The 26,639-nt window shown below is 38.7% G+C and overlaps 1 protein-coding gene across 4 annotated transcripts in view; it reads left to right on the top strand.

Annotated features, from left to right (window-relative positions):
- Nucleotides 1-2,719: 2,719 nt before the first annotated feature.
- The window catches only part of LOC122078960 (kinesin light chain 3), a 35,698-nt gene continuing 11,778 nt past the window's right edge, over nt 2,720-26,639 (top strand). Inside the window, exons 1-14 of one of the 4 annotated variants that reach the window (XM_042645169.1) lie at nt 2,722-2,954; nt 3,343-3,438; nt 7,636-7,832; nt 7,944-8,048; nt 9,232-9,332; nt 16,322-16,400; nt 16,567-16,578; nt 16,662-16,727; nt 17,407-17,475; nt 17,571-17,627; nt 20,446-20,523; nt 21,839-21,936; nt 22,021-22,066; nt 22,694-22,821. In XM_042645169.1, coding sequence (XP_042501103.1) covers nt 2,846-2,954; nt 3,343-3,438; nt 7,636-7,832; nt 7,944-8,048; nt 9,232-9,332; nt 16,322-16,400; nt 16,567-16,578; nt 16,662-16,727; nt 17,407-17,475; nt 17,571-17,627; nt 20,446-20,523; nt 21,839-21,936; nt 22,021-22,066; nt 22,694-22,821 — 1,241 coding nt within the window. In that variant the 5' untranslated portion in view covers nt 2,722-2,845. Of the gene's footprint in view, nt 2,955-3,342; nt 3,439-7,635; nt 7,833-7,943; nt 8,049-9,231; nt 9,333-16,321; nt 16,401-16,566; nt 16,579-16,661; nt 16,728-17,406; nt 17,476-17,570; nt 17,628-20,445; nt 20,524-21,838; nt 21,937-22,020; nt 22,067-22,693; nt 22,822-26,639 lie in introns of all 4 variants that reach the window. The other 3 variants (XM_042645189.1, XM_042645183.1, XM_042645175.1) reach the window with 3 other exon arrangements.

Below are 26,639 nucleotides of genomic sequence, written 5' to 3'. Positions count from 1 at the left end.
GAGAGAGAGAGAGAGAGAGAGAGAGAGAGAGAGAGAGAGAGAGACCTGTGACTGGAGTATAGTCATCCAGAGGGAAGAGGAGCAACAATTTGCCTTGGAGAAGAGGACCAAGCGGCGGAAAATAACCTTAAAGCCAAGATACAAAGTAAGGAACAAAGAACCCTAAAAGATTTTGTATAATTATAGTTTATAATGGGAAAAGGTTGGGTATGCTAGTGCATTACCTAGGAATAAGGCATGCTAGCATCTATTGGTCGTTAGATTAGATAGATTAGATCTATGCCATTGATTAAATATAGTGTGTATGTATCTTCTATGCCGCTCTCTTGCAACTCCTTTCCTTCCCCTTCTTCTTCCTCTCTGTATTTGTCTCTGGCACTACCTCCCTTACCCCGTCTGCCTCCGGTTCTGGTTCCCTCTCCCCCTCCCTCCTCTTTCCTTCCACCTATGTCTTCCTGCGTCTCCCTCAACCTCACCCCTCTGCGGCTCACTACCCCACCTCATCCCTACTCTTTGCCACCGGTACAAGCTTCGCAATCCTACAAGAATCTGAGAGTAGATTGATAGACTTAAAACCAAGGTTGAGCAAATCGCAAAAGGAAATTCATTGTTCCTCACAAGGTATCTACAAAGTGACAAGAGAATGCTTATCAATTTAATTAGGAAAACAGAAATTGGAAACTATTTCTAAGCAGGGAGAAACTTCTTAGTTGATTTAATGGATTTAAAGCATCGGATGTCTGATCCCAAAGACATCCGAAACCCTATGAACGCTGATTTCGACATGGCTTGAATTATCAGACCATCATAGAACAATTGAGAGGGGAGCATTGAATGATCCCAAAGACATCTAAAACCCTATGAACGCTAAAGACATCCGAAACCCTATGAACGCTGCTTCTGGCATGGCTTGAATCGTTAGACCTCATAGAACAATTGCAGAAGGGGAGTAAGAGAGTGGAGATATTCGAAACCCTATGAACACTACTTCTAGCGTAGCTGAAGCAGCGTTCCGATGTGGCTTGAATCGTTAGACTAAGAGTGGAGATAGAATTAGGGGAGAAATAAGGTGTAGCAGCGGTGGATTGAAGTTTTGGACCTCTTCTCTCAATCTAACGGTTTTATTTAAGATGATCAAATAAAGTTAAAATCCTGCTAGCATATAAAGTTCCAAAGTAACCCGCTAACATACTTATCCCCCTCCCATAATATATGGGAAAAATATATATAGGGTCGAACTGGTCCTAGGGCTTAACCCGTCCTTCAGATTATAAATCTTTGCTCAAGCCCTACTCGGGGCTCAGGTCAGGTCAAGCAAGGGCTTACAACCCTACTTGGAGGTGCTCAATGAATTGTAATGAGGTTCATCTCAAATCCTCTTAGTAAAATGGCAGAAATAAATATATGCCAATCATATTCTCTCACGTTTGGCCAAAAAAGAAAAGAAAAGAAAAACACACACACACACACACACAAATCATTCATATTTCGAAAATGACAAAGTATATCCTGAATATGTATACCTCCAAGAAGTAATTTCTGTAAAAAGACTCGAAACTTATGATGAACATTAAGTCCTCATAAAATGTTACAAAAAATAAAAGTCACCATAAAAAAATGCCACACCACATTATTGGTATTTGACATGTTATAAGCCTTCTACCCAGAGAGAGAGAGAGAGAGAGAGAGAGATGGGTGGAGGTGGGGTGGGACTATAAGACTAGAGGTAAATTTTTTTTAAACTTTGGGATTTTCTTATTGATACCCTTCTATGTGTCAAATAATTTGTAACTTTATATTTTTGTCTTTAGTGTGACAATTTCTTTCCTATGAGGATAATAATATCAATTCACACATATACTAAAAAAATATGCATGACAATGACATAATGCGATATTTTCATATTATTATTGAAAATCCTTTTATACCCATATTTTAAACAACATTGGGAATAAAACGAGGGGTGATTAATAAAATGTGCCAAGTTCTTAATACACCTATAGATGTGTCATTCAGATACTCCCATCAAAGATGATATTTATATAAGGAAACTTTTGCATGCCAAGACACATTTCACTATTCCCCAAAGCAATAAAATGTCTTAAATACTCCCCCTATTTGAAGATTTAAAAGTGAGCTTCCTCCTTTGCTCGAGTAAGTATATGGGGAGGTCTAAGGAACCCTTGCCTATTTATAAAATGTGAGATATCTGAACATAATGGATAAAGATTCATTGTCAAGTGGTGTATAGCTTGCTTCCTCTCACAAGGAAGGAAAAATGATCACATCACCCCTGTGATTGATGATGCCTTAGCCATCCTTTCATTGGCTCCGTTGTTGATGCAAATGCAAGCAACAATCTTTTTCCAAATCATAATATAGGGGAGATGTTTTCTGTTTGGGAGCATATCCTAAGCTAGCACTCCCATGTGTCTGTCTCTCCTCCACCCCTATGAAATGATATTTTTACCTTCTATTAAGGAAGGAAAGAGTTAGACATAGGGAGCATTGGCTGCTCCCAAACATAGAACACTTTCTCTATGTCAAAATCGAAGATGGAAAACGTAATTTCTCTAAACATTAGGCACCCAAGTGTAATTTAATAAAAAATTTTAATTAGTCCGGGGCCTCCGGGCAGCCGGCAGCGTGTATAAGAATAAGAGCAGCTTATTCCCACTTTCCACCTGTACCGTACGGCCTCATTGATGGCGTTTGCATCTACCGTTGGCTTTTCCTGGTTTGGCCAGTTCCAAGTCCACTGCCAAACAACCCCACCGATCAGTTGCCATTTCCAGTGTCCACAGTCTTCTCTCTTTCTCTCTCCTTTCTCACAGAGCACTCGGAGATGTTTCTCCGACGAGCCACCCGTTTCTTCAGGAGCTTCCGGTTCCCTTCAAGAACCAACGCTACTACTTGCAGAAGAACTTCCGTTTTCTCATCAATCACACATTCGAGTAAGTTTTCTCTTTTTGCATTTTAATCAATCTTCAATTCGATTCCTTACATTTAGTATTACTCTTCCATGCATTAATCGATCGTTGTGATGTTGATTCATTTCGTCTAATCAAATTCATTTTTCGATTAAAGATCAGTGTTAGTAGCAAGTGCTGTCTGGTGGGCTTTTCTGATTCTCATTCTCCATAATTTAGAGTCATTGAGAGAATTTTTCAAATCCAATCTTATTGTCTTTACAGTTTGTATGTTTTGAAGATATATTTACTATTGATTCTCTTCGCTCTCCATGTTTGCTGATGATGCTGTTTTATTTGGAGTGAATATTATATTCTGGGATGTGGCCTCCTACCCATTTTCATCTCCCCCCACCCCATTTTTTTTCTTCAGGTATAAGATCTTCCTACAAGTATGGTGCTGGAGTTTCTAGTTGCGAACATAATCATTGGGACCATTCCTTATGGCTTATCATTTCTGGACAAGCTGGTATACTTCATTTAATAGTGTAATCTGGTTGCTAATGCTTATGCTTTGATGATTCGAATTTTCTTGTGATCTCAATGGGAAAAAAAAAATGATTTCAAAATATATTTAGTATTTACAAATGATACCTATATGAATTTAGAAATGTCACTACCAACTATCAGAGATCAGGGGATATTGTATGTGTAGATTCTTTTTTTTTTTGGGTGTGGTTGTTGGGCTGTTTTGTTTGAGCCTGTTCTGCTCAGCTTATATTCTTTGTAATCATACAATTTCTACTTCTCAGACATTGGACAGGTAGTGACCTCCTCTACAATTTCTACTCCTCAGACTGAGCATGGATGGTTTTCTTCACTAAATATCCTGTTCCATGGGTAATCCCAGACCTGCAGGCATAGGTGGAGTTTATAGAGATCATCAAGGAAATTTTATGTTAACATTCTCAGACCCTATTGAGTGGTATGACTCGATTAAGCTAAATCAGAGGTAATCATTAAGAAATTAAAGAATCTCTTCTAACGGATGGTCTTCTTATATAGTGGACAGTGATGCAGCTTTTGTCATCAAATGGTTAAGTTTGGATACAAAGGTCCTTGTAATGTAGAACTAGAATCGGCAAACCAACCTATAACAGTAGATCAGATCTGGAACACCTTGAGTATGGAAGAAAAGAGGGAGATAACTAGAAGAGAACCTCTTGTGCTTCACACCGCAGAGAGTTAATTGGATCAAACACCAATTCCATTAGCCTTGATCAAACACAAGACAAATCTCCATGTAGAGGACAATAGCAACAACCATTAATTTGTTTATTAAATCATCTAGGCCTTTAGGAGCCTCCTCTTCTTTATTTATAATGTTAATGGGGGAGGGAATTACAAAATAGAAGGTTCCTCAAAAAGGAAACCAAATATTCTCCTAATACAATAGCTACTAAAAACTGAAATTAGAAACTAGTTGAAAAAGGAAACTAGCTACTAAAGACTTGACTCAATTAATAACTTGACTCCTAAGGAAATAAATATAACTCAAATCAAGCCCAACTAGAAAGGAAACTAATGAAAATGGAAACTAACTAGTAATCCCGTACTCAATCTTAGAGCCCCCTTTTTAGACCCATAAAAGTGGTCTATTACACTCAAAACACATGGGATCAAAGGCCTAACATGTATGGAACCCAACCCTAGGTTTATTCCTAATAAAACAAGGCTATTTTGGTAATTAATCTGCATCACCTTGGAGGAATATTCATCTTATAAGAGAGGCCAAATCTCTTTCTTCATGCAAGAATACTATCTTTTGATGGCAGCCAAGATCAGCCAACCGTGTGGCTGATTTCTGAGATAAGGCTGAGTCAAGAGTGGACAGATATTTTTTCTATTTTGGGGTCTATTCGTTATGTGTTAAGTCTTTCTGCTATCTTGTCAGTCCACCCTCCCAGCCCTCCCCCTCTGCCTGTCTCCATTGCAACCCTTTTCCCTTCTCTGCCTGCGCTGGGGCCCTCTCCCTCCTCCTCCATTTCCTCCCTTTCCTGCTGGGATCTTCTCCCTCCCTCTGTTCAACCATTCCAGCCCTCTGTCATTCCTTACCCCCTCTTAGTGATTACACCAGCATGATATAAGCTCTCCCCACCCCCCCCTCTCTTATCCCATGAAGAGGTCCCTCCTGGAATATTCTTTGCCTATTCAGGGATGTTTTGTAGGTGTCCGGGCCTCCTAAAAAATCCTTCCGACAAGAATGCTGCTTGAACATTGTAAGACATGGAACCGTCTCTCTCTTGTGAACGCTGATCATAAGTGGCAAAAGCCGCCGGAATCCTCATTTTGTCCATAAGTTGATTTATTTTTTGTTCTGTTTTTTCTCTCCCTCCATTTTCTTTCCTGTGGTAATGAATTTTTTATTCATCAAAAAAAAAAAAAAAAAAAAAAGTTCCTTCCATATGGTAGGTGCCCTTTGATTGGCTTCCCCTTAGTGGTTATATTTCCCTTTGCTTTTAACATTAAAATTGCTTATACTATCAAAAGGAGAGAGAAATTTTGTCAACTGCTGTGCCCAAAAGAAATCTTGGAGACTAGTAGGCACAGCTGCAGCATGATTATAACTAAAGTTATTGTACTGCATGTACCAGCTGAACTATTCAGGCATACATGTGTTCAGTGACCAATAACCTATACAGATATGCCAAAAGTTAGGACCGTCTATTGGCCACCTTTCTTGAGATCCTGCTGAAGTGGGACCAATACCAGGTTACAACCCTTTAAGCTGATGACATAACTTTTGAGATTGTTTTTGATATAGACACCTGATCATAATGCTAATCTTGACTATGGATAAAGTGATATATGTATTTGTAGAAACTTGATTATGGGTGAGTGATCAATACTTTTATACATGTCTCTATGTGATTCATTTCCGCTATAGTAATCCACTCTTTTTTTATATCTTCCAATTGATGACTACAGCAATTCTTTATAAATGATGTTCCTGCTATACCAATATTTAGCAACATGTTTGGATGTCTAACGTGCAAGCTTGGTTTTCCTTGTCTTCTTTATCGGTTGCAGTTGGTTGTATTTAAACTTGGGGAAAATTACAAGATTACACAAGAATAAGTTTCTGTTTACAAATTACCCACCCAATCTTTTACTTAGCCAAATTACTCAAAATTAAGTTTGGTATTACAATACTGCACAAAACAGTGGAACACATACATTTTTTTACAATTTTATCCGTCTTCCTCGACCTCGTCTTGCCCCCTTTTGCATCAGCATCTTCGTAGCCCATTCCTTCAACATCCATTATCGACGTCTCCCTCCAAAACAACTTTGGTGGAATCCATTGCATGAGGCCCATGCAGTAAGAGAGAAATTCATAAATATACTCAGAGATTAGAATGCCACTCGACTACCTTGCTGAAACCAGACTCGAAGTTTCCCCTACAACCTTACAAGATGACCGTTCACCATCAATCCTAGTATGCCCTAATTATTTCCGGTAGATTTATGAAGATTTGTAACCGTGGAAGGAGATGAGGATTCCGGATAAGGCTGCTAATTTTAGACTCATGAAATCGTTCCAACAAGGGACATGTTCACAGCTGTTGAACAATTATTTTGAGTAGCTAGGTCTGCACCCTGGGAGGCTGCCAGACCTTGAGCTGATGTTCGATTGCATGAGCTGGCCCATCATCCAAGCATGCGATTATCGGGGCCCAAAGCCACCACCATCCTTGTTCATTACCGTAGGGACGAATGCGATTGGTATTTTTGTGGTTGTTGAGCTCCTGCTTTCTCCCCTTTCTTTGGTGATTTCATCTTGGCCCCCTCCAACACCCTTTGCTTCATTACAATTAGTATTAATTAGCGACCAACCGTCTTACATCAAAATGAGTCCGGATGCAAATGAATCTATGTGTAAGTTCTAACGCTAATGGAAATGAAACTGCAAAATAACACTGAAGACCAGTACAATGTCGGTGGAGGGAGAGTGCGATGTTGGAGGAACGATGGCATAAGGCCCATATGACAGACGATTCTGGTAGGCATAGAGGATCGAGGAAGTTCCGGCAGCGGCAAACACATGTGGGCATAGAGATGCACGGAGATAGAAAGAGCAGGAGAGAGAGAGAATTCTGAGAAGCAATCAATGGCAGCGGTCTTCCACGTGTGTTCTTTACTTCAATGTTGCTTTTGTTTGCTGGAGAAGCATGTGAAGTAGCTGGAAAGAGAGAGGTGACTGTAAGTTTATCAGGGACAAAATTGTCCAAAATGTTGGCATAAAAGGGTTTTATGTATAAAGTAAAAGATTGGGTGGGTAATTTTGTAAACAGAAACTTATTTTTGTGTAATCTTGTAATTTTCCATTAAATTTATTAAAGGTTTAACCTGCATATTCTTAGAGTAGAGTTCTTCTTCTATTAAGAGAGAAAGAAGAAAAGAATTTTCCTTTGTCTTTCAACATTTCTGGTTTCTGTATCTCATGTAAGGAACATATTATTCAAAACTTTCGCACAGTAATTTCTTATTACTTACTGGAAGAGAATCCTATATTTCTGTTAGTACTCTGCATTATCCTTTTGTGGGGTTGACCCGTTTGGTTCACATTTAGTACCTGCTATTTCACATGTGGACCATCTTACATATTTCAGACAAACATATTCCCTCTCAAGCTATATGACAATTTTCTTTGCATCTTTGGCAGCAATAGTCATGGGGATAAATGGCAACCTTGCCTTGGCGGAAGATGTTTCTGTTGATCCAGGTAATGGAAATATTCCAGGAGAGGCTGATTCGAATTCGACTGTGTTGCATAGAATTGAGGATGGCTCTGTGGTATCAAATATACACACATCTAAGTGGAGGGTTTATACAGATAATGCAAGGGATTTATTTCTGCAAGCACGTAACTTGAGCCCTTGAGTCCTTGTTAATTCAATTTTTACCTCTAAGCTCTTTTACAACCTGGGTTGGTTGCATTTCCTCTGGAATGATTTCTTGTTTTTCTTTCAGGGCAAACTGGATGAAGCTGAACGTTACTTTAAGTTAGCATTACAAGAAGCTAAACAAGGTTTTGGGGATAGGGACCCTCATGTTGCATCTGCATGCAACAATCTGGTGGGTCAGATGCAAATGTGCTTTCAATTTAAACTTAATAAAGTTCCCCTTGCCCCAACCCCCTCCCATGGTGTCTTCTTCCACTTAGTTTGTTCCTCTGGACCACAACCTGTCATGCATGCTCATCTGTCCATAAGAACCTTACCTGGTGATTATTGTAAAGTCATGTGGTGAAAATACAGTTGCTTGTCATTTCCTTATTGCAATAAGCATGATGTGTCAGCAACTAATACTTTTGAAAACAATGTAATTAGGTTATTATTTCTGACAATTGAAACTCAAGAAAGGAAAGGTTAAACTTGCCGTTTGATTTAGATTCAAGTTCATATGGTCAAGGATGTAGTTGAGATTCATATGATTGAAAAATAATCAAATATTCTATTTTTAAAATGTGGGCCTTCTGATAATACACATACTGGCAACTTGTGAGATGCTACAACAATCCTCAGGATTGCATGCTAGAGTTGAGACAGTATCCCTATTGTCCACATAAAATCAACTAGGGTAGGAAAAAGGGGTGGGTGCCCCTAATTATCTTGCAGAGGATGAGACATCCCTTTTTCAAATCAGCTTGGTGATTTTTCATATCTGACTGGATCAGGGCATGACCACTATTCTGAATATTTTTTATATGAACTTTCTTTAAATATTATTATATTATACCAAAGGCCTGTTATTAATGTTTTTGCTTCTATGGTGCTTACCTCTAATAAAATATGAGAATCATGTTATTTTGGCTGCTTACCATGCATTTCATCAATCTGCATAGATCCCTACTCCACATTTTAAAGTCCGTATGACTTAACATTAGCTGCACAATATCATCACCCTATGAAAACTGCAGGTACTTAGAGATTATTTATATTTCTTCAAGAAGACTCAATAATTTAAGGCAAAAGGTTTTGTGCACGGCTGTGCATCATACACAAACCTTGGATGGGGATGAGGGTCTATGGTGCACCCCTCTCACCCTCTTCGATGGCTGTGTGCACGATCGTGCATGGTGTGCACGACCTTGCAAAAACCTCTCCCCATAATTTAAAATAAAAACTCTTTTTATGTTTCAGCTGACTGGTGGTATGAGAACTACGCATGGTTCGAATAGCAAATCTATCTACTGTTGTTGATATGTACATTATTAGAATAAGTCATTGTTTTCTATTGTTGCATACTTGTATTACAGGCTGAGCTTTACAGGGTGAAAAAGTTGTTTGATAAAGCTGAGCCATTGTATCTGGAAGCTATCAAGATTTTGGAGGAATCATTTGGACCTGAGGATATACGGTATATCATAATTTCTATTTCTGTATTCAAGTGCCAGGACCTGACATGAAAGTAAATTGTAGCTGGGGTTTAGTATTATCGATTCATCCATAGGTTAATTTTATTTTCATGTTAAAGTATATTTATCTCCATTTTTGTCTAATGTGCAGCAACATACTTGAGGTGTCATTTCCAGGTCCTTGAAAAACAGAAGTTGACGTCTTATACTGTGAGATTTAAAAAAGCATATAATTTAAAATATTTTATAGCTAAAGTAGTGTAAAATATAAGAAGAATGCACTTAGTTCATAAATTGCTAAAACGTGAAAAGATCAATTCAGTGGATAGTGGAAAGCTTTATCAAAATTTTCTTCTCTTCTTGTGGGGGGTGGTCTTGAATGTGCTTTCAATGCCCTAATGAATTAGTTGTTGAGTGAAATTTTGCGTGGTTGGTGGCTTTAAACTAGGTGCTCTTCTACAATATCCAAACAAATGAGGCTTCAAATTTCTAATTTTGTCTGGAAAAGGAAGAGGATGTGAATAATCTTCTCATCATCATGAGGTAGCTAGGATATCGGGATTATTTAATACTTATTATTATTATTATTATTATTTTTGGTTATATATACTGGATATTCCCTTTGGAACCTCATTTTGTTCTTGCACGTTGACCCTCTGTTCTGTTTAGTATCTAGCAGAAGCTGCTTTGGCAATGGTTCCATTTTCTAGATGGAAGGAAGGAAGAATAAATTTTGTTTTCTTTATAAGAGAAGTAGGAAGAAACAAGAAAATTTCTCTTTTTTAAGACAATTGGCATTTGCTGAGGGGTGTGTGTAAGATTTCGGGGCTTCTCTTTTCGCTGTGCTATATCTTTCCAGAATGTTTTTTGGAGTGTGGTTTTAGATTGGGATACAATCCAAGTTTTCAAAGTGGTAATCTTTGCCTATACATTTGGACCTCTTGAGATGTATTTTTAAGTTGACTTGTCTTTGGGTATAGTATTGACTGGAGGAGGAAGAACAAGAAAAAGAGGATTCCACTAGCAAGTACCAACCAAAGTTTTATCCACTGTCACCAACTGTAGAGGGAACGCACTGTTCACTTTCTTCTAATTAAACAAGGACTCATAAACCATAAAATAATGAATTTTATTATTGACTCTGATTACATATTTAGCAGTGACATCTCAAAAGACAAGTCTGTCTAGTGGAAGTACTCAGAGGTATGTGAAGACGAGGATGATCCCACTCACAGCCAATGTGGGATCCAACAAGAAGCACACTAGGGTGCTTAATTATGTACCTGAGAACTTGAACTTAAAAAGGAACAAACTTAAATTCCTGATTTATTCCACCTATATGCCTAAGTTGTTGATTGATCAGGAAAGACTCAATCTAGAACTTTTTTTTTTTTTGTTTGTTTGGATGAACAAATAATGCATTAAAAAAAGAAAGAGCTATACAAAGGGGGAATTTGGGTGGGGGGGAGGCCGCTGGCCAGCAAAAGGAGGGGAGCAAGCCCAAGGGGAAGGGGAACAAGACAAACACTATGAAAAGTAAGGCAAAGCCAACACAAGGGGGACTAGTAGCAAGTGGGTGGGGGGGAGGAGAAGGGGAGAGGATGATGGTAGAGCCCCAGGAGATAACAATGAGCTTGTTCCTTGGGGAATCCTTAGCTCCACAGTGGGAAAGGGAGCTCGGCTTGGAGGTAACATCAAATAGATGGCTTTCCAAATCATGTCAAAAGATCTAGATTTGGCTGTCCATCTATAAAGATTCCACTCCATCTAGATGTGGCTGATAGTAGCACAGAAGGTGAGTTTCCAAAAATTGTCACAAGTAGAAGATCTTCAAGGATCATATTCATCCAAATCCACTCTACAGAGTGGGAGAGCTCTTCTATTGGCATGCCAACAACTTTTCCAAATGGAAGAGGAGAAGAGGCAGGAAAGAAGAGATGATCAACATCTTCAGAACCATTCCAACAAAGGCAACAAGAGGGAGGGACTCGGATGTGCCCATGGTCCCGTGGATAAGGAAAGACTGGGTAGGAGGCAGTGAGAGAGGGCTCTCCAGCAATGAAGCTATGCGGAATGTGGCCTTTGAACCAGAAAACATTTCTCTAGGGGATAAGAGGCCCTTTGAAGCGGACAAGGTTTCACGCAGAGGTAGAGGAGAATTTTTCAATGGAGATGGGAGCTAGAGGAGTTTTTCATTATTTCCATGGTGGCTTAGAGGAGTAGGAGGCAAGGATGCCCAGATGTCTGCAAGAGGGGAGGGGGAGAGGGGGTCCAGAGGCAATTAGAAAAGATGGAGGCAACAGTTGCATTCTTGTCTAAACTAGAAGAGTAGATCGTTTTGGGGATAACAAAAGACAAGAGGACGCCAGAGGCATGTCAAGGGTCAAGCCATAGGGAGGTATTATTGCCATTACCGATGGAGAAGGAGATGGAGCCAAGGGAAAAATGCCTTGAGCTAAGAATTTTACGCCACACCTAAGAGGCATCAGAAGGGGTGGAGGCAGTCCAGAAAGAGTCAGCTCTGAGGAGGTAGGAGTAAACCCAAGAGATCCAGATACTGCTATGCTTGTAAGCTTGAGGATGCTCGTAGAGTTGACCTCTTCGATTCTTTTAAGACCGAGACCTCCTTTGGATTTAGGGAAGCAAACAGAAGCCCATTTGAGAGGGTGAAGGAACCTAGTGGTTTCAGCTCCTTTCCACAGGAAGGAGCGAAGGAGGGATTCCATGGCTTTAATTGTGGAGTGGCGATGCAGATAAGACACTTAATGAGCTTATTTTATTGGAAATAAGCATTGGGTTGGGTTATATATGTGTTGGGCCTTTGATCCCATGGGTTTTCTTTGTAATGGGCCACTTTAATGGACCTAAAATATTGGTAGAAAGTAGGAAAACGAGATTTAATTCATTAGTTTAGTTAGGGTCCTGTTTTGAGTTTATTTTTTTGTTATTTCAATTTTAGTTAGTTTAGGTTTCCCAATTAGTTAAGGATTGGGTTAGGCCTTTCATTTTTAGTGTTCGAGTCAATTTTGAGTCTTCTATATGAGTTTGTAAGGGGCTACGAATTGTACCGAATTTGATTGAATGAAATTTTACTTTTTCTATCTGCAAAATTATTCCATAAGGAAGGATGATCATCAGCTGAGATAGCTGAGGATGAGAGACCAAGGCTGAGATAGCCATTCCCCTATCACCATTCTTCCTTTCATTCTCTATTTTCTGTTTTGGTCATCCTATCTGTCCTTGAATTTGATTTTTATTGAATTTACTAAAGATCCTACATGGGATTGGATAACTTCTGATTCGATCTTACATAAAGTGGGGAAGAGCAAAAACTCCAGACCAGTAAAGGTAAATCGATTGGAGCACAGAGCAGGAAGCTCCAACCGGTCAGCATAGGAAAGGAGTTTACCTTTCCTGAGCTGGAACCTTTTTTTTCATGAGATCAAGCATTGGGTTGCAATGGTGGGCTGAAAGTCTGGTAGTGATGAGGGGGAGACCGAGGTACTTGGCCGAGACAGAACCAAGGGTGAAGCCAGAGAGCTCAAGGAGGCGAGCTTTGGAGGATTTAGGGGCACCAGAGAGGAAAAGGCGGGATTTGAGGAGATTGATGCGTAGACCCGAGAGGGCTTCAAAGAGATGGAGGGAGGCCATAATGGTTGAGGTGGAGAGGTGGTCCGCCTTAGAGAAGATTATGAGATCATCAACAAAGGCAAGGACGGTGAGGGAAGGGGATTTACACTTAGGGATGGGAGAGATTAGGTGGGGATCAGTGGCTGATTGGATAGATCTGGAGAGCACTTCTAGGGCTAAAAAGAATTCCCATAGAGGGATAGTACCCAGCCGAGCTTCCGTTGGCAAGGACAGAGAAACGGGTGGAAGATCTGGAGAGCACTTCTAGGACTCAAGCTAGAAGTTACTAAATTGGATAGATCTAGAAAGCCAACTCCCATCATTAAAAATAGTCCCACTAGGAATTCCAATAATAGCAATAAGGAGAACCCCTTGGAGTTTCATGGTGTATGTTGATTTCATACGCATCAATTGATCTCTGATCTCCCTAAACCTTGTCCAGTTAGACTTTGAATTCTTCACGACTTCAAGTCTAGTCCATATTTAAGGAGCAAATAGGTGCACATGTATAAAATATCTTTCGTGGTTTTCTCCTTCCATAAACCCCCAAGTATTGCAAGATTGTTATTCCCACAAAGTGGAATCCGTAGATCCATACTATATTTTTAAACAAACACAGACAATAATTCATACTCCTTTAACATGCATCAACTACTTCTATTTATTTGGTTCCAAGTGAAAAGCCTCAAACCTTTGGCTCCATCTGATTGCTAGTATATGGAAGGGAAGGGAAGGGAAGGGAAGGGAAGGGAAATCAGTTTAAAAAGTAAAATGTATACTTTTGTAATCATGATACTGTAAACTCTTACTAAATATGGTAATCAAACTTTTCAAATGGAATCTTTCTTTTCCGTCTTAAATCCAAGGAATTTGGTTGCAAAATGCAGTGAAATTTAATAACCAGATGTGAAATATTCTGGAGTTAGTTACACAGTCATGTTGGGTTACTAAAGTTTCCATTTTGGATTTGATTTATTTTCACTTTTTTTTTACCTTTATTTCCCTTGCAACCAGACGGAGCCTTAGAGGGAATCATCATCCCTTAAAATTTCTAAGTGAAGAGGTCTGCTTCATCCATGGACTATCATAAAAAATTGTTGATTTTCTACTTCCACAATCCCTTACTAGGATACAACCAGTTCATAAATGCTTTAAGGTGAGCCAGACATCCTCAAACATTTGCAACAACTATTACTATGCCAGCCATGAGATTTTTCAGCTTAAGAGACACAGGAAAAATCGTAATCCTTTGAACATGGACTAATTGTATTCGTTGCCAGAAATTGTCTTTCCTTTTGGTGGTCTATCAGCAATATCCACTTCGGCACCATGACTGATGCAGAACAAGGCCATCGATTTAACTCCTAGGCAGGCCCACACTTGGGCCCCCATATGGGTTTTTCTTAAGCCTAAATTCACAGCTTGTTATCATTACCAATTTCAGTCCCTGTAGCTGAAGTTACCTATATCCCAGGCCTATAGGTAAATTCTCCAATCCCTGGGCTACTGGGCCTACCTATTCAGTCCAATTTCGGCTGAAAGAGGCTACAGGGACCACTACCATGCTGTAATTAACCCAATTGACACCAATTATCGACCAGCAGCTGGAGATCTTCTTTGACAGAATTGGTGAGTCTCAGGGGCCAGTGTGTGAAGGAATTCCATAAGCTTATGTGCCTTATGCAAGACTTGGGTGGGACCCATATGGAAGAGATTTGATGGAGATCCTTGGAGATTTTAGTTGCTATTTCTTTAGTTTAGTTTCGATTCTATGTTCTCTTTTAGCAGTATGAAAGTAGAGTTTCTAATTTGTTGGGTTTCTATTTTCTCTACTTTCTAACTTGTAAGAGGGGGGATTTTATTTGGATTTGGCAGCCTTCCTATGGCATGCACATGGGAGGTTTCTTTTTTCTCTCGTTGTAACATTGCTTCATTTTATAAGGAAGAAGGGAGACACACTCCCCAAGATTTGATGTATGAGAAAATTATGCTGTGTGTGAGTGTGTGCTGCTGTGGTGATTCAGTTGCAGTCGAAATGTGGAAATGGTGAAGCTTTGGAGGGAGGGTGGTGATTCCCAACCGCAGGGTTCGGTGGTGAAGGCAAAGCCATATCTTCTTCTTCTTCTTTTTTGTTTTTTTCCTGCTCTGCAGACATTCCAGCAGCTATTCTCTCTACCGTGGTTTCTTCTTTCCCGAGTCTTTAGCATAGGGCTTTTTGGTTGCTCGTTTAAGTGGGAGTCAACTTCAGATGCCTGGGTTAGTCACCACCGCTTGGGATCCTGCTTTTGCTTCCTCCATACAATACGGTGTGCTCCCGTCACCCCCAGTGGCACGGTATGCCTCCGTTGATCTGTTCTGACAATACAGATGAATGCCTCTTTCTCCCCCGTCAGTCGATTGGAGGTTCAATGCTTGTTTGTATTCCTTTCAGCGGAAGTCTTTTGTGTCTTATTTAATCCTTAATTGTTACTCTTATAGTTCCTTTCCTTTTCTATTATTTTACATACTGTTTCAGGTCTTGCAATAGGAGTTGTTCTCCTTTTCTAAGTCTGAAACTTCAGCCTGTGATTTTCAGAGAATTTAACCATCAAATTATTTTGGATTTTGGATATATGATCCCGTTCCTCTTCTACTCCTTTTGTCCTTATTTTGGTGCTAATCGGACTGGTAGATTGAGAAATATTCTTGTTTCTCTTGTTATTTTGGTGTTCATCTTGAGTTTCTATTTTTGTCCATGTTCATATCTCCTAATCTAACCATCAGTTTACTTTGATATTTTAGCCACATTTTCACCCCATTTGGACCTGTCATATATATTAATTTCAGTCCGATCCTATTTATGATTTGTAAGTTCTAATCCTTTTCAGTTTCTGTCCTATTTCTGTGTCTTAAGGTTCTCTGCGATTCTGCCCTGTGTGGTTTGTTGTCCATTAATCTGTCCTACAGGTTATTGGTCTACATCAAAGACTCTAAGTGAAAGTGTAATCACTTAAGAGGGAATGATCATCCATGGAAGTTTATAATGAATTCTGCTTCGTCCACTGTCATACCTTTATTCAAAAATTTCACAAATATACCTTTAAGACTCATGTCTTGAGCCTTTTTCCAAGAATCTGAGCTCTCATTTAATTGCTGTCTATGTTTGTGCTTCATTTCTCCCTTTTCTTTCATCCTCCATTTACATGCCACCTTAACAATAATGCATGTGGAGAACCCTTCCCCCTCCCTTTTTTATACTCTGAATGCCTAGTCCTTTTATGGGCTAATTGAATAAGTTGTTATTATGTTTTATTTTTGGCATTAAAACTGCACTGCCTAGACATATCTCATTCTAATACTGTGAATTGTAACCATAACACAGTGTAGGAGCTGCCCTGCACAATCTTGGACAGTTTTATCTTGTACAGAGGAAACTTGAAGAAGCTCGTATGTGCTATGAGGTACTCACCTCTGCATTTGCGTATGCTTATCTTGTATCATGTTGGATCTTTTCTTCTGTTAGGAACTTAATAGGATACTCTTATACTTCTTTCATAACTTCCAAATCCTTTCCTTTCTACTGACTACTAGATTTTTTTTTTTTCTGTTTCATGCTTACTCTGGTAGCGAGCTTTGAAGGTATGAAGTCTATGTTGTATTACTCTCTTGATGTTGCTTTTTCATTGCAATTTTTCTCTCAATAGCAACAGATGGTTTTTTAGATAAAGGGGCGTGTTATGGGACTTGGCAATCCAGACTATGCAGATACAATGTATCATCTTGGAATGGTAGTATTTTAAATCTTAATGTTAGTTGTATGTTATAATTATTGCCATTGTTGTTTTTATTGTCATTGGTTTTTCCCTTTTTTCTTCCTAGAAATCCTTGTGCTCTCAGTTGCTCTTTAATTAAAAGTGGGACCTCATTTGTTAGCATAAATGCTTGATCAAGAAATTTTGTTGTGTGACTATCCGTGAAGTAATTAAGTTTCAGAGAAAAAAATTAACAGTCGCTCATTGTTAGCATGTATGCTTTTTGTCCACCGTACTTATAAAGCATAAAACATAGCTTTCCCATCTTATATGAACTCTATTTGACTAATTCCTAATATGCCTCTTCTTAACCCCTCTCCCAGTAGTTCTTCAGTTCTCTAATTTTTGTCCATTGCCCCTGTTGGTTTTTGATTCACATTGACCTAGCCTGACTGCTCCAAACATTCCCATCCAGTGTTTCCTATGCAGTTTTGTGGACGTCTTGAAACATTTTGTATCAATAAACCAACCAAACTGAAAGCAGGCTTAGATATTGGGTGAAACAGTACAGTAGTCAGGGCTGACCTGGGTTGAGAGAAACACTGGAAGAGGAACTAAATTTTGATCTTTTTGATTCTTTATGTGATTCATCATGCTCTGTGTCTTTCTTTGTTTTTTAATTCAGACAGACTAGCAATGTTGTTGTCTTTCCCAGGTGTTGTATCTTCAAGGAAAGGAGAAAGATGCGGAGGCTCTTATTAAGGATTCAATTAGGATACTAGAGGTTCTCTCTTCTCTGGAATCGTAGAACTTGATTGCAGATGTACTAGCATTCTGCATTTCCTTTGCTGACTTCTGATTATTGTCTGAGATGTTCAGGAGGCTGGCCTAGGCGAATCAGCGATATGTCTCCGGAGATTGCGTCATCTTGCTCAGGTAAGATAGTATTTCTGTCAGCCACTTCTGCAAATCTTGTAGACTTTTATAGTGTTGTAAGAGTTCGTGTTATACTGTGTCCAGCTTGTGATTTTTGTATGGAATTGTTTTTTGAGAAAATTACCTGATTATACAACATGGTTAAGAATCAGTATGGGTTTATTTACCTAAATGATAGAAACTCAAATTATATGGGTAGTGGCATTTTTGTAATTTTATGGTAAACCCAGGACTCATTTGAGTAAATACACAGCAACAACAACAAACTCAGCCTTATCCCAACTTAATGGGGTTGGCTACATGGATCTATACAAAACAAATAGACAAAAAAGAGAGTAAACACACAGCAACTAGGGCTAATTAGTAATTAAATTGGAAAGAGTGGAGTTTTCTATAATTTAGAGTAGAAGGAAGGAAGACAAATAAATTTAAGAAAGCAAGGGCATATATGTGATTTATGGAATCAGGCCTTAATGTGTAAATGACAAAAAAAACTTTCTTCTTCCTCTTGATAGGAAAGAAAGATGCGGAGAACAGCTCTGACTTTGAGCTCACTGGTATGGCCTCGGATTGGCTGAAACTTTTGGTGGAGGTTGATAGCTGAAGGACCTGCTGATTCCCAAGAAGCACTCCAAATAGAAAGCAAAAGATTAAAAGGTAAAATTTTGCAAGTCAGGCCTGGCGGTAAAACAGGAACCAGATTTGATTTCAGGTTGAAATCTTCCTGTAGATTTGAACCTCAGGGACAAAGATCTATGGTTTGAGTTGCCCAGAGGTGAGGTACCACCCCTATAATTTCAGGCCCAAATGTTTAGAATTCAAGGAGTTATAACAGCTTTTGCATAACTCAAGAGTACCAAAGGGAAGAAAATAGGAGAAATAAAGGAAGGAGGAAAGGAGGACTGAAGAAGAACATGAGTTGAGAAACTCACTCTTGTTGAGAAACTCACCTGAGAAAGGAAGATCCGAAATGAATCTGGAGAATAGAGAGGAGAGAGAACAGCACGTACCATTCACAACCTGAGAAAAATCTCAATTTCCATTCAATGTTCCATCTTATCATTGCGTTGGATTACATGCATATGTACATAGGAAAAATACTCCTAATCCAAAACTAAAACATAAATAGAAGACCACTCAAACTAGGAAACCGTACGAATCTAATCCCCAAACTAAGATAAAAAAAATGAAAATTACAGGAATAACCCGACCAACCCCTATCGGACCAGAACCAGGGTTTGGGCCTCGTTCATCTCAGCCTGGGTTTCCAGATTGGTAATGCGGTCCAGTGCCAGTCATGATAATGCTACTGCATCAATAATGAGTGGAGTTCTCGATTTATGCAATAAAATTTCAACAAACAAACTACAGAACTTGGATAAGGATAATTACCATTATACACAATAATTGCCATAAATACTAGAGTTGACTATTGTTGCACTATTGTAACATGTTGGTCACAGATTCAAAACTTAGAAACAACCTCTTCTGTGAAGCAGGGGGTCAGGCTGCGTACACTTGCCCCTTCCAGACACTGCAGTCGCGGGAGCCTTGTGCACTGGTTGCTCTTTGAATTGCCATAAATACTTTTCGGAGAGGTGAAATCAACCCAACCCCAAATGATGATGAGATCAACACTACTAGAGTTGACAAATAACTATTCTTACGCAAATCTAGATTTGCGATCTTTGATTGCATGTTTTTTAATCCCTAGATGACGATGAAATCAACATTACTAGAGTTTCTTTTGCCAGTAGAAGTACGGAATCAAGTTGATTTTTCCAAAGAAAATATTGATTAAAATGCCTTACAGGAGCTCTGAGCAAGTGTTTCACAGTCTCGAGTTGTGTTATGTAGTTAAGAGATGTATCAAGCATATCGATAGGTATTAACCTTATTGGGTCACATATCGACCAGATACAGTTGATACAATTTTTTTAGGTATTGTATCGTCAACTTATCGTATTGGTACAGTAAAAGGATAAGGTGATTTTCACATGATCAGATACCATCTACATTAGCCACTGCAAATGCATGCTGTGTCACTAGGATTTGCGATGGAATTTCTAGATCACCTAAGGATTAGGGTAAGAAAATCTCTTTTAAATCCAAAATCACAAGATTTAACAACCAAATCAGAATTTAATGAAATTCAATAGCAGAATAAAGACAGGTCAGATGGGGTGATAACCTTGGCCGATTGGTCTATTAGTCATGGAGAACAATCCATCAAAATTTGAAAGAAATCTGACAGTCAGATTCAAAGATATGAAACCCCTACTTGAATTAGGAAAGTGAAAAAATAGACACCTGTAACAGAATTATTAACTTATAAGATTATCAGCGCCAAAATTAGAAAATATTAAAATTAGAGATTACCAAAAATAGTAACTACGATGGTTAGGTGTCTTTTCTGTATAGTTATAAAGATTTTGAATCACCTTCTCATGGATCAAGGGCTTCTATTCTTCTGGTTTTAGACCCCCCAACATGGGAATAAAGAAAGTTCCCTCTTGCTCTAGAAACTGCCTTTTTTCCAGTACCATATGATCCTTCATCAGATTCCCAAAGTAGAGATTAGAAAATTCTAGGAATAGAAATCAGACTTGGGAACTAATGAAGAACAAAAATAGAAACTGAAGATCATAGAGTTAAGGTTTTAACCACCAAATTAAATCCCTTAAATGCCTATACTGTATATAATATATACTGCAGACCTCTGATATATTTAACATTTTGTATCATTATTTTTATCCTTTAATTTGTTGTTGTACCTCATCCTGTTTCATTATACTACGGACTTTTCCTTGTCTTCTAGATGTTTCTTAAGTCCAATCGACTTGAAGAAGCTGAGCACGTACAGAGAAAGATCCTGCATATTATGGAACTATCCAAGGTAAAAATTCTTCTCTAAGGGTGCTTTCTTCTTCTTTTCCCTTCTAGAACATGTGTAAACAGTTCGATGAAATGAATTCATGAGTTGTCTTTGATGATCCTGCACATAATCACACAAATGGAATGCAATTTTGATAAAATTACTGAAATTTTCTTGATGTTCCTTGTTCAATGGGGACTCAAGTATATGATAAAGGAAATTTCTTGATGATTTTTCTTCCTTCTACCACCATGAGGTCCACCAGGCAGTCTCAGATGAGAAGTTCTTGCAGGAACTTTCGGTTTCCAGGAAATTCATGTCTCGAGCTCTAAACTCTCCTTGACTTCTATTTTTGGTATGGCTGAGAGATCTTCCTCAGTGCTCCGTGGTACTTTTCCAACCAAAACCTCTTACCCCTCAAGAGCAATCAATTCCCTTGTCTTTTTCAGGAAGTTTTTTCCACAAGTACAATTTATCTATCTATGTTGTTTCTCTTTCATTTATAATGAACTTTTTAGCTCCATCAATGCAGGATCTGGATGCTTCTCTGTAAAATATTAATGCAGAACAGTATGCAAGCCACAGAACCACACCTGAGTAACACATGAAAAATCTGAAAACATTTCATTTCCTTTCTGTAGAATGGATCTTCAAACATATTTACTTCGATGCCAAAGGTCCTCCTCCCATTATCCATCTTTGGTAAAAACACATTACAACATAATATAGCCATGTACCCAAAGTAACCCTATTACGTGAACTCTTAACAGAAAGCCATAGAAGAAGCTATATATAATAGCTGGAAACCAAATGTTCGAAGTAACCTTTATTTAATGAATTGCGTAGATTTTCAATTATTCTGTTGTTTTCTCAATGTATTTTAGGTTCTGAACGTACTAGATTGCTATTTTGATGAGCTTCATTTGGAATGATTACTTATGAGGTTGCTATTAGCCTATTACTCGGTCTCTAGAATGGTGTTTTTTTACCCTACCTATTACCCCAACCCGAAAACACGGTTGGTTATGCATTCTCAACCCAGTCAATTGGAGGTTGGTTTTGGGTTACCTTGTGGTCAACCTGACGTAGCCCATTCTAAATTGGTGTTCTGAAAAGCCACCAACCTGAACCTGCCACTTTGTCCTTGATTACGACTGAATTTTAATTCTAATTATAAAACAAAACAGGTTTGGTTTTGCTACTAAGATGTTGCTCTCTTTGCTCAACCCAACTTGACCTATTGCTAACTCTATTAGTTTCTTATGGTGGCATCCCTTCTTGTCCCTTTATTCATATATTGTTTCTATTGATTATTTAATTTTATATTTTCCCCTAGGGATGGGATTCATTGGACACTGTAATTGCAGCTGAAAGCCTGGCACTGACCTTACAATCAATTGGCAAGTTAACGGAAGCACAGGAGCTTCTAGAACGGTGAATCAGTTGGTTCTCAAGTCAATGTTTTTTGGCAGTTCACCATTCACCAATGACATAAAGGCTTATCGTTTACTGTTGCAGGTGTCTCGATGTTAGGAAAACAATACTCCCTGAAGATCACATTCAGGTCTGCTATTTCAAGGCTCATGTTTCTCATAATGTTACTCTCTTTTCTACAATGTTAGTTTTCTTCAGGTTTTTCTCCATATGGTTCTTGATTAGTGATGTTGTGTCCATTAAGAATTCTAATTCATGACGTCAATGCATGGCTCTATTTGACTATCTCATGCTATCCAAACAACTGTAAGAAAGTCATGTGTGTCACAATTCTATGGAGAGGACTGAACTAGTTTTGGAGTTGGTTGAAGAAGCTTGATAGCTGAAGATTAAAGAGGGTGTTTTTTTTTTTTTTTTTCGTACTCTTTTCTTTTTGGGTTTCCTACACCATTGCAAATTCTAGGATTCCTCCTATTCTTTTTGGGTTTCCTACACCAGTGCAAATTCAAGGATTCCTCTATGAACTATTATATTCTCCTTTTTATTTTCTCCACATGTCCATTGAGATCAGCAAACAGCATGTTTACAAATTATGTACTTTTATTTTCTAGCCTTTCACTCCCATGTTCTCTCTCTCTCTCTCTCTCTCTCTCTCTCTCTCTCTTGTTGCTGCTGTCACATGCATTGATTACTGAACAATTGTCACTAGAAGGCAGTTACATTTTCAATTGGGTTGAATTCCTTTCTTCAACTGCAGATTGGTGCCAACATGCTTCATTTGGCGAGAGTAGCAATGCTCAAATCTAACCGACTCAGGAAGGTGGATATAGATAAAGCAAAAGCTGAGCTTGATAAGGCAAAAGTTCTTTTAGAAAACTCAATAAGGTTGTATTAGTTTGCATGTGATAGTTTTTCCAGAAATATGATTATTTATTCACTTAGTTGCACCTTTTCTGTTCTATTCCTTTTATTTTTGCTAGTTTTGTTTCCAATGCACTGACACTTGATCTCATCCAGACACATTGTTGGGATTATGTCTGGAACATAACATGGTATATAATTGAATGAATCATTAGTATTGGCAGTTACATAGTTTTTCTGCTGTGGGATTTCATACATATCAATGAGGACCCATTGGTTGGAGAGGCAATGGCCAATCATGTGTATTTTTCACTGTGATGTTCGTTGTTGAATGTTATTCCTCAAAAATGGAGGTCTCATTGCAGTATGGGTGCCTAGATTACTAGATGCTTCAAATTATGTGAATTATCCGTGTCCAATATTTGTTTATTTGGGCATGAACAGGGCATCAACTTGGGTGATTAATTTTTTTTTCAAAAGAAAATTACAAAATGGGGGAGCGGGGAAGAGAGTTTCTCCTTTTTGATAACCAAAAACCATTGTTTGCAACTCGAAGTGTAAAATATTCCATGGAATCCAGCTAACAGATATTTAATGTCAAGGTTCTGAATTAGATCTTGTTGGTATGTTTAACCCATGCTTTTGATTTACTAGGAAACTCAAACCTGTTCACTTTCATCTCAAATTTATTTTGTGATTTAAAATAATATCATAAAAAAAAATCTGGTATGTTTTACTTGATCAATTCTTTGGGAGTCGGACCTGTTGCTGTAACGAATATCCAGCCAATCAACATTGGGTTCAACTACATTGCATTGCCAAAATCAATGATGTATAACTGAAACTGGTTGACGTCCTTGCCTCTAGTGGTACAATCCTCTTCCTGCTGAAACCTCCTTTCTTCCCATTCCACAGGGACTAAATATAGGTAATGGAGTAAAACCCAACAACAGTAAGTTACAATATCTCACCCAGAAGCAGAATCGCAGGACTCAAACCATAGGGTAAACCTTGCAAATGATCACCTATCTAAGGTTCAGATCAGCCCCAAACTTCTACCAGGTATAATCAACTATCAGAACTTCAAATCCTCAAATTTAGGTAAAGATCCAATGGCTGGATTCTAAGTTGTTGACAAAAGAATGAAATAGCAACTAGTTCCAGAATTAAAAAATTGCTGTAATTTCACGTCCATGCAACAGAATAGCATAAGAATATACAGGAGTCACCATTCAGCGGATAGAACATCATACATAAAAATCAATTCAATCCAACGGTTATATTCTTCAGATTAGCAGCACACTAAAATTGTATTTAGAAGCCAGCGGTATTCACCAATCCGCAAGGCAGAACACTCCAATACTTCAGTCACAGGACAGCTAGAGCAACAGTTGCCCCAAATCTGATAAGACAGATGTTGATATGACAGTACCTTGCTGTTGCAGGCCACAAAGGACAGAATAGGAAATCACAGGCTTGTTTCTAGAAACCAGAAAACGCAGATATGATGGGAGCATCTAACACAGCAAAAATATATCATCAACAGTTTTCTAACAGTAACAAAACCACATGAAGACCACTGCAGTTAGTTGGATATGCAGAACCTGGTATTTGAAACAGAAAACATCCTTTCTCCGGCACAAAGCCGAAACATTTCCTCATCAAGCCAAAATGACATAAATTGTCACGATAATTCATTTTTGCTTGAAAGGATGTCTCAACTTGGGGTGCATCAAAGCCTTCAAGTTGACATCCAGAGAGAGAGCAACCATGTAATACCAACGGCAGTATTTTAGCCACTGAGAATCAAGAGAAGATAAGATATTGCAACAGTCTCTCACCCAAGCCTCACTAGCTTCACACCAGCAACACAAGCATGTAAAACTATTTTTATTAAATCGTGGGTTATGTAGGGAGCCCCTCTTTTATTGATACTTTCAATAAACAGCAGCTAGAATCCCCACCCCACCCTCCCCCCCGGTGGCGCTTGGAGAGTGAAATATTTACAAACTAGTATTCAATTAAATTAGGAACTAGACACTCACCATATATGTCTAGATACTTCACTAAATAGAAACACCTCAAATTAGTAACTAATACTAACGTAAAGAGAATCTAAATCAAAATAGAAACTAGTAAAGGTATCCCATGCAAGACTAAATAGAATGTAGTAATGGGCCCGAAACCTAGCCCGTAAAGACTTGGGCCTACACTGGCTGGCCAGATTGGGCTACATGACTTGATGGGCTGGCTGGCCTTGTAAACCGATAGATGGATGGATTAGCCCTCTTCTTGCGCACATACTGTTTAGCATTTAGCAAACCTTGCATCTACAGCAGTAAGACTGGTGCAAACAGTTCATTATGGAAGAAGCTCACCAAGCTAGAATGTTTTCATTATAAACATGTAATTGTATGCCATCCAATTCTGAAAATGGTTTGGTTGTATCCCAGAATGCTTTTTTCATAAAACTTTATACAACAACAATAAAGGCTTTTTCCAACTTAATCGGGTTGGCTACATGGATCTGGGACTGGCAAGGTATAAAGCAAAGGAAAGAAAAAGGCATAAGAAAAAGAAAAGAAACATAGCAATGCAAGCCTCCAGGACATCCCACTTAAATGCGATAGGCAACATGGATCTTTGACCTCCAAACAACTCTGGTGATGCCATACTAGGATCCATGCCTAGCTTCTGCATGTCTTTCCTTACCAACTTTTCAATAGTCATTTTAGGCCCTTAACCCTTTTAGCTCCTTCCATCTTGATCTGATCACTCCTCCTTACCGGAGCATTCAAAGATCTGTATTGAACATAACCAAACCACCTTAAGCGACCTTCTCTGAGCTTGTCCTGAATCGGAGCATCCCAAGTCAGCTCTAACCCGGTTGTTCCTCACTCTCTCTCCTAGTTTTCTGCACATCCATCTCACGTCCTCATCTCTGCTACACAACTTATCTATGTTACGTTTATTGACTGCCTAACATTCTGCCCCATACATCATAGCAGGTCTTACGACTGTCCTGTAGAATTTTCCTTTAAGCTTTAGAGGTATACCTCGATCACACAACACTCGAGATACATCTCTCCACTTCTTCCATCCTACTTTAAAATCTGTTAGACACATCATCGTCTATGTCAGTGTCTTTGTTTATGATTGACCCCAAATATAGGAAAGAGTCGCTTTGTGGTATCTCTCTCCTCAAGTTTTACCACATCGTTATCCGTCCGTGAGTGACTAAAGTTGCACACTATATACTCTTATCTTTGTTTTACTAATCTTAAGACCCCTTGATTCTAGGGTAGATCTCCATAACTCCAACTTTTCATTGATCTCTGCCACTGTGTCAACCACTCGCACAATATCATCAGCGAAAAGCATACACCATGGAACCTCCCTTTGAATGTTACTTGGTTAACTCATCCATGATAAGCGTAAACAGATTAGGTCTTAAAGAAAATCCCTGATGTAAGCCAATATTGATTGGAAATTCATTGCTTTGACCTCCCACGGTTCTCACACTTGTCACCATGCCCTCGTACATGTCTTTAATAACATCTACATATCTACTTGGCACCCCTTTCTTCTCCAATACATGCCAGATGACCTCTCTGGGGACTCTATCATAGGATTTTTCTATGTCAATGAAGACCATATGGAGATCATTCTTATAGGTTCTAGACCTTTCCATCCTCCTAAGAAGGTAAATCGCTTCCGTCGTGGATCTCCCAGGAATATATCGAATTGGTTCCTTGAGATAATGGTTTCTCTTCTTATGTGGACTTCAATAACCTTTTCCCATAATTTCATGGTATGACTCATGAGTTCTATGCTTCTATAAC

The sequence above is a fragment of the Macadamia integrifolia genome, chromosome 1 (genome assembly GCF_013358625.1).
Source record: "Macadamia integrifolia cultivar HAES 741 chromosome 1, SCU_Mint_v3, whole genome shotgun sequence".
Classification (NCBI taxonomy): Eukaryota; Viridiplantae; Streptophyta; class Magnoliopsida; order Proteales; family Proteaceae; genus Macadamia; species Macadamia integrifolia.
The sequence above is the reverse complement of the archived record's forward strand: the minus strand, read 5'-3'. Positions and strand labels throughout refer to the sequence as shown.